The 8,631-nt window shown below is 48.8% G+C and overlaps 1 protein-coding gene across 1 annotated transcript; it reads left to right on the top strand.

The window, feature by feature from the left end:
• Positions 1–261: 261 nt before the first annotated feature.
• Positions 262–7,878, top strand: LOC127316003 (probable peroxygenase 5). The gene is made up of 6 exons (XM_051346430.2): positions 262–478; positions 1,770–1,874; positions 1,991–2,076; positions 6,875–6,975; positions 7,505–7,630; positions 7,719–7,878. The coding sequence occupies exons 1-6, from the start codon at positions 262–264 to the stop codon at positions 7,876–7,878; spliced, it is 795 nt and encodes a 264-aa protein (XP_051202390.1).
• Positions 7,879–8,631: the final 753 nt, after the last annotated feature.

The following is an 8,631-nucleotide window of genomic DNA, read 5'->3' as shown; positions in this document are numbered from 1 at the left end:
ACCTCCACCACCTCATCCTCGTCGCCCTCATCCTTCTCCTCGTCATCAATCTCTTCGACGTTGCACTCCCCATCAAATGCATCGATGCCGGTATCCAAATTCACCATGGATTCGTTGAGCATGTCCATGTACGATGTTGTGGACTCAACATCGAACACCTTGTCTACGTCCATGGTGGGTGGAGGCGGCGCGGGCGGCGCATCGGACGGAACAGAGGGAGGAGGGGTCGTGGCCTTGGAGGGCGGTGGAGGCGCGAGGCCGATGCGGCTGATTGCCTTTGTCCTCACCTTGGCCGGCGCGGCGCCCCTCGGCCCGGCCGCCTTGGAGGGCGGTGGAGGCGCGAGGCCGATGCGGCTGATTGCCTTTGTCCTCACCTTGGCCGGCGCGACGCCCCTCGGCCCGGCCGCCTTGGTCTTCATCCTGCGCCCCATCTTGGCAGTCGGCGGGGCTTCGGCCGGTGAAGCTGCTGCCGACGAAGGTGCTTCAAAAATTGCTTCGGAATCATCTTCCTCTTCAACGGGATGGTGGCGGAGATCATAGCCGACACGTCGCCGGCGTTCGGCGGACCTCCGACGGGGACATCAACCACCGTGGCCGAAGGAGGTGCACCGCCGGCGGTAGGTGGCCCTTGCGGACGATCCATGGTAGCGGGATACGTCCGGGAAGGGCGGCGGCGGTTGGCTTCAGCGAAACCCTTCGCGCACAGTGGAGTGGACGATACCGGTTTGACCCTCTATCCCCGCTCCCACCCCGCACAAGTAGGGGGCGAAGACCCGCCCCGTAATCGAAAACAGCAAAAATCGGAGCGGGGGCCATTTTTACGGGGCGTGCTAGACGGCCGGGTAGAGCCGAAACCCGTATTCCGGTGGTTATTATACGAGTTTGCCCCTTTTAATGGGTCTGTTAGACATGCTCTAACCCGGAACGGGTAGGGGAACACATATCAACATCCACTCCGTTCATAAAAGAATTGTATGTCAGTTTCTGATCTTGTTTTGGTTCTTCTATTTTTTGGCAAAAGGGCTTAAACCCTGCTATAAATCTTCCGGAGCTTTGCAATATAATGATTCTTAATGAGGAACCTAAAAAATCAAGGAACATTGCTTCGGTCGGGCTCCTTGGATCGTTGGCGTGTCCACCATCCATCACAACTGAACTCACAAGGCAGAGAAAGCAAAGACACGCGCACACCATCGACTCAGCCGTGAAAGAAGATGGACGGATGTATGTGCTATCTTTTTTCTGCTTTATAATGACGTACTGTACGAACAAAAGAGCAATCGCCGCCTTCACAGGCAACGTCAGTCATCCGCCACAGGATGGCCGTGCATGGGCGGCAAGTGGCAGCCTAAACCCTAAACCTTCAAATAGAGGGCCACGCGGGCTGACGGACGGAGGGTATGCGCCGCACCGCTCGATCACCCTCACCGGGCAGCGCACGCGTAGCTTGCCAACATCCGACGAGCGACCATGTATGGATATATATCCCGATTCCTTCCGGGAGACAGCAATAGCAACCTGATCATTCTCAAGTCCCCTGTGCTGTGAGGTAACGTCGGCGAGCCAAGCCCAAAGCCCTCTCCTCGACATCTTCGAATCTCTCTCTCCGCTTCCACCTTTCCTCTCCCCCAGTCGAAATCCATGGCCGCAGACGCTGCAGGTGAGTTCCACTTCCATCCCGCCATGGCTCTTTTTCACGCTACCTAGTGCCCTCCCGCGATGGCGCTCACCACGGTGCTCCTCTTTGTGCCGCGCGCGCGCACGTTCAGCGCTGGCGGACGTGTACAACCACGAGCTGACGCCGCTGCAGAAGCACATCGCCTTCTTCGACAGGGACAAGGACGGCGTCATCTACCCCTCCGAGACCTACCAAGGTGACTCGCTTGCGAATGTCTATCTATGTTTGGTAGACGGCGGGTGGGTCTTTTTCTTGGATGCGCGCGTGAGATGTATAAAGATCGGGACCGGTGTTGATGGAGTTTGCTTGCAGGGTTCCGCGCGATCGGCTGCGGGGTCGGGCTTTCCGCCTTCAGCGCCGTCTTCATCCACGGCTTGCTCGGGCCCCGGACCGTACCGGTATGTTTTCTTCTTCTCACGCTCGTATTGAAAAAGTTGAGCAGCTTTTCTTTAAGATAGAGGGAGTATCAAATCTTTTTCCTTCCATACCATGAAACATATCTGAGAATATCTAAAAAAGCTGCTCATTTTGTAAGAGCATCTTTAGCACGGCAAACTCCAAACCCCAAATCCGCGTATACAGAGCACCCCAACGCGGATTTGGGGTTCGAAAAACGCATGCGCAGTTCAGATACGCGATAAATAAATTGCAAATTTAAAATTTGATGGCGCCAGGGATTGTTCATACAACGGGAGTTCAACAACGTCAAAGGCGTTGCCGCGGCGAACAAAATGCTAACGACAAACCTACCGGACCAACGTGCCGCGGCGGCGGAGCCGGCAGCCTACTCGCTGTCGAGCACGATGTAGACCCCGTCCCGCGCCACCTGCTCGCGGTGCCACTCCTGCTCCTTCTCAGCGCCGCGCGCCAACTTTTCCTCGATGAGCTTCGTCACCGTGCCGACGGCCGCCTTGGGAACGAAATCGCGCAGCTTGAGCGCGTCCTACCCCTCCTTCTCCAGCCTCGTCGCGATGGCGGCGATGTCCTCATCCTCCGCGTAGTCGGCGGTGTCGAATCGTGGTGGTGGGGGCGGCCCGCTCGAGCTCGAGCCCTCCGAGAAGGTGAGGCGGCGCAGCGGCGGGGCGCTGGAGGTCGTGTGGCGCACCGGAGCTGGACACCTCCATGTCGTGGGAGCTTGAGTGGCGCGGCGGTGGATCCCGCGACCTCGATGCCTCGAGGTCGCGGTAGTAGCGCGACTCCCGCCGCTCAAAGGAGCACGGCAGCCTGAGCCCCTGGTGCAACCACCGGTACGATCCGCGGATGCAGGCGGCATCGGAGGTCCGCCGCTACCGCTCGATCTCCGCGACAGTGAGCTTGTGCTCGCCGGCGGAGCCACCGCCGTCCACTCTACCTCCCCCGCGTCCTCCCCGACCTCCGCCGGACACCATCTCGCCGGGATTTGTCGACGGCGCGCCCTAATTTGATGTCGGAGCTGGGCGGATTTGTCGTTGGCGGCAGGTGGAGAGGCAGAGGAGTGGATGGGGTTTGGTCCCCATCCGCGTCGCCGACTGCTATATATGCGGGAAAAATGGCGAGTTGGGCTGCAACCTGGATTCCATATCCGGGCTAGACCACCGATGCGGGGTCTGGTCTGGCCCAAATTTGCGGGCCGATATGCCGTATCTCATAGAGATGCTCTAATAGGATTCTACCTATAAGTAATATAGGTATACCTCTTTATCTAGATAAAATTAAGCAACTTTATTGGGAAGAAGGGAGTATTATTTGTATGCATGGAATGCATGATACTCCTTCTGATTTCTTAGTACTGGGAGTATATTTCTGTGGTGCGTTTATTAAGGAAACATCCAAAGCTCAAAGTTTTCCCACTTTACACCTCTTGTAATTTCTCCCCCACCGCTCCAAAGTCCCAAACCCATCCCCATCCCCATCTACGCCTTAGCCCCGCCGCCTTGCCTCCATGGTGCAATGCCCAGCCCCAGCGCCACCTCACCTAGACCAGCGCCACCTGGGGACCACTGCCCCGCCGCCTAGCCGGAGGGGACCGTTGCATCGTCCCTAGGTCCCATCTTTGCCCCTAGATGTGCCACCTAGAACCCTATGTGGAGCACCGGCGCTTGTCGGCCATGAGGACGCATGCGACCGACACTATATCGGCACTAAAACATAAGTGACCTTATATGACGCTCATTCCATGACGATTGCGTCATATAATGTCACATCTGTTGTAGTGAGGGTACGTAGCTATAGGAACCTACAGATAGCAACCGGATTGGAGGGAGGTCGAAGCTCGCTGGGTGGCGCCCTGAATGGGAGGGAAGCCGAGGCTCGCTTGGTGGTGGCCAGAGCGTGAGGGAAGTTGCAGCTCCCTCGGTGGCGGTCGGAGCGTGCTAGGGGAGAGGGTAGCGTCTGTCCAAAATTGAGCTGCAGACGGACGTGTGGTGGGTTGGTGGCATCGATGTGGATCTGTTGTTCGAAATGAAAGATGAAGTAGAAAGGGCTAGTACTAGAAGATAGCAATGAAACACCCCCTTGAGTCTTCTTCTTTGGTGAAAACCATGAAAAGATTATATGCCTTATGCAAGGGAAAGGAGGGAGTGCTACCTCCGTTAGAGATTGAGGACCGATTCGCTAAGACTAAAAAAGTTCATAACTTACCTTATTAGTTACTTCATGCACCAATAATTTTAAATGCTTGAAGGAAGAGAGAGAAAAAAGAGAACATCCAAGAGGGATGAGAGAACAATAAATGAGATATGCCTAACAATTATAAGATAGTATCTCCAACGAAGGAAGTAGTCTGTAGTAGTCACTAGTCTCATTGGCTAGAAAGCCTAGATAAGCATCGTTTCGGATTAGCAATTAGGTCTAGTACATTCACTAATATTGATATCTCACTAAAAGGAAAAAAGCTCACCTATGACCCTTCATTTTCATCACTGAATCATTAGTTATCCCTCTATGATGATCCTATGACAAAAATAAGATCATCAAAAGTTGGTCGTCGCTAATGAACTATAATGATGATTTTGGTAAAATCATCATAGTCGTCTATGACGTTATTGGATCGTGATAACCGTTATGAAAATTCAATATCGTTGTTACCAATTTGGTCTGCCTAGCTCATATCCTAGGTGGTCGATCTGACATTGCAAAATTTTGACGAAACAAGATCACCGCAGAGCAAAATCAGCCCAGTCCAGTACGGTCCTTTAGAAGGTCCGACCCAACAATTCTGGCCTTTCGTTGCTCAATCCTAGCCTTTTTTACATTGCTTTTCGTTTTGGGCCTTGTCCTTGTAAGGTCCATTTCTTTAACGGGCTTTGGCCTTTCAACAGTTATTTTCTTCTTATAAATTGGGTTATTTAATTCTTTTTTATTTTGATTTGTATTCTGTTCTAGTCCAACGATTTCTCGACCAATGCCATTCAAAGAAGTTACGACAATGTTTAAATATTTCAAATGACACAGATCGAGAGAAGTATTAACTCCATTACACTATAATCTCATCCACAATGTTAGAAATAAGACTTTACACCAAATGACAACCAGATTATCACATGTATATCTAATATCAAGTCTTCAGCTGTATATCGACATTAAATAAGTAGACATGTGCAACAAGCAACAATCCATCCATCCACCCGTGTCAATCCTTTGCTCACCCTAGGATAAGAATATTCTTCTGGAAATTCAAACAACATAAGGTTAAATAAAAGAGAAATAAACTTTCTGCATATGAACAACTACATCAAACATAGTGGAAAATGTGAAACTCGTCATTAGTTTAGGAAGGCAATACAAATTGCAAAATGAAAACCAAACGTCTACCCTTCATGTGGGTCACTGTTGGCATGGTATGGCCACTACGGGAAACAGTCGAGGGGCCGGCGGCTGTCGGCACAGTACTTGTTGCCATCGGCATAGGATTGTGCTGATGGCGGCAGTTGGCACCTTGCCGTCGGCTCAATCTCACCTCGGCACATGAAGTTTAGCCATCGGCACAGCCCTAGGGCGACAGTCGAATCTAGCCGTCGGCATAGGCGTAGCCGTCGGCGCAGCCACAGATGGCCACGGCTATCGGCTGTTAGCTCATCGTAGTTCCGGGAAAAAAACTTACACTGTGGAAAAAATTGTGACGGGCTTGTGCTGACGGCAATGCCGTCGGCACAGCTGCATCGACATGGCTCGTCGTCGTTCCGGGAAGTTGCCTCTTGGAAAAAACTAATGTAGCACGTGTGCCGTGGCAATGCTGTCGGCATAGACATTTCCATTTGGCACACGGCAGGGTCTATACCGGTACTGCCATTTTTTTGAGTGAATTTCACTTTTTACCCTCTAGTTATGCATTTGTGACACTAATTACCCTGCCGAATAGAAATTCGTGCAAATTGCCTATTTTAAAATCTTTGGACCCTTGTTTTCTGATGTGTGTCCACTAGGCAAGGTGTTAGGGGATGATTATCGTCCAAAAATAATAAGACGATAGTGAGAAAGGCAACATATGGATTAATGAAGTTTGTACATAATCGTCCATGAGGCCCTCCGATATTACATATTTTGTCGCTCCACATCGACGTATCATGTCTATCCTATCGAACAATTACAAGCAAATTATTAAATTAGGGCGAAATCATGTTTAAAGTCTCCTAAATGGTATATTTTGGTAGAAGCTCCACTAAATAGGGTAATATGTGTCACAATTGCACAACAACAGAGTAAAAAGTGGAATTCACTCTCTTTTTTTGTTTCTAGCAATGAAATAGCCGTTAAATCACAAGTTAATTAGCAGTAAAAATAGCAACATCATCACATAGATCGTCATCACAGCAAGATCAACATCATCAATAGAAGGTAGCATCATCATCATACACAAGGTAGCCATTATCATTGTCACCATACACATCGACAACACAAATGCTCGACATCTAGCAACGGTGAATAGAGATCTTCATCCTCGGGATTAGGTGACGGGAAAGCAGGCTGGCTGGCGGGAACTAGGTATGTGCTAACGGCAACATGAAATGGGTATGGTTACCGGTAAAGGAGTACTTTTTGTTTTGTTTTTTCCGAAATATAAAGCATAGCCCCGGCTTCTACACCGAAATAACCCACACAGTCATTATTTATTGCATAGTTTTATCATTCAACGTTTACAAATCACCGATCGGTAAAGGTAAAGGAGTACTGATAGAATCGTTATCTGATGTTAACCCTATCGAGTTACTGCTGCAGGAGAACATGAAGGCTCCAGCTTTCAAGTTCCCCATCTACGTAAAGTGCATCCACAAGGGCAAGCATGGGAGCGATTCCGGCGTGTACGATGCTCAAGGAAGGTACAAACCACTCCGTATTATATATCTCATATTACCATGTGGCCAATTGCTCTAGGACAGATCATGCCATATGCCATCATACAAGAATTAGCCTTGTGTTTTGGTATTTGCTTCTGACTCTGCTTTACCGAAGGGATCTTAGCTAAAATAAGCCAATTAACTGAAGTATATGAAAAGTAATGAGATAGACAGAGAGATGTGAATTGGAGTACTTTCTAAAAGAAACAAAAAGAATAGTACCATCTTTTCTATTACCAAATCAATCTTGATATGAAACAGAGAACCAGAGGTTAAGGGAAGCAGCTGGAACAGGCATCATGTATTTGTTCTTTTCCCTTTCGCCTAAACTCCAAAGAAAGATACGCCACAGTACGGCACACTCAACAGTTAACTACTTAGCAATGTGAGATGCATGAGATTAAACAATACAATTCTGAAACATAGGCTTGCTTACCTAGTGGTGCAAAGATAATGCAACAAGGTAGCATGGCTCCATACTTGCTCACCTTATAGTTTGTCCGACCTACAGGTTCGTTCCTGAAAAGTTTGAGGAGATATTCAAGAAGCATGCCCACACCAGGCCTGATGCCCTAACAGGCAAAGAGCTGAATGAAATGCTTCAAGAAAACAGGGAGCCCAATGACATAAGAGGACGGTATGGTTTGACTCATCTGGTGTATGGAAATGTAAGTAGTGCTCTTTTAGCTTATATATTATCATTTCGTCTGGAACAATTGTTGTAGGGTGGGTGGCTACACAGAGTGGAAACTTCTCTACTCGCTGTGCAAAGACAAGCAGGGGTTTCTTCACAAGGAGACCGTTAGGGCAGTCTATGACGGCAGCCTGTTTGAGAAGATGGAGCGGGAGAGGAAGGAAGTTCGGGAATCTGCAAAGAACAAATAATGATAACTCCTCTGATATACCTTCTGAACAATGTGCACCAGGTTCTCTCGTCAATAAATATCTCGCCATCGGTTCCTTTTTATGTGTCGAAACGGTTTTAAGTTGGTTTTTTAGTATAATAAAGTTGTAATATTCAGGTATGAATAATTTTCTGAAAAAAACTATAGTGTGGAGGGTTGTTCCTCCTATCTTTGTTTCACTTATGCAATAAAATTGTTAATCATGTTTGCAATGCTATTGATTCCAATATTTGGCGATCACAACTTTGTTATATTAACTTTTGTTGCATGACGCGGTTACCCAATATGAATTTAGTTCTAAAAATTACAAAAATTGAGAACTCCAAGCACTAGTAGAAAAACGTCCATTCGTACCGGTTCCAGAGGAGCATTCGTACCGGTTTTGCAACCGGTACAAATTATTCGGCACTAAAGCCCCCCCCCCTTTCGTACCGGTTGCTTACGAACCGGTATAAAACGGGCCTCCACGTGGGCCACCAGGAGAGCTCAGGGCTAAGGATCTTTGGTACCGGTTGGTAATACGAACCGGTACCAAAGGTTCCCCCCGCGGCAGGGAATTTGCCCAAATCTCTGCCGCGGCAGAGAATTGGCTTTTTAGGGTTTTGGAGAGGTTTAGGGATATCGGTTTGATTCATATCGCGTCGATGCACCAGAAACGCGTTTGGGTTTAGGTAGTACATGAAGATCAAGATGATGTATAGCAAGTTGGTGCATATAATATAACACACATGTT

The sequence above is a fragment of the Lolium perenne genome, chromosome 7 (assembly GCF_019359855.2).
Source record: "Lolium perenne isolate Kyuss_39 chromosome 7, Kyuss_2.0, whole genome shotgun sequence".
Taxonomy (NCBI): Eukaryota; Viridiplantae; Streptophyta; class Magnoliopsida; order Poales; family Poaceae; genus Lolium; species Lolium perenne.
This window is presented reverse-complemented; position numbering and strand designations above follow the sequence as displayed.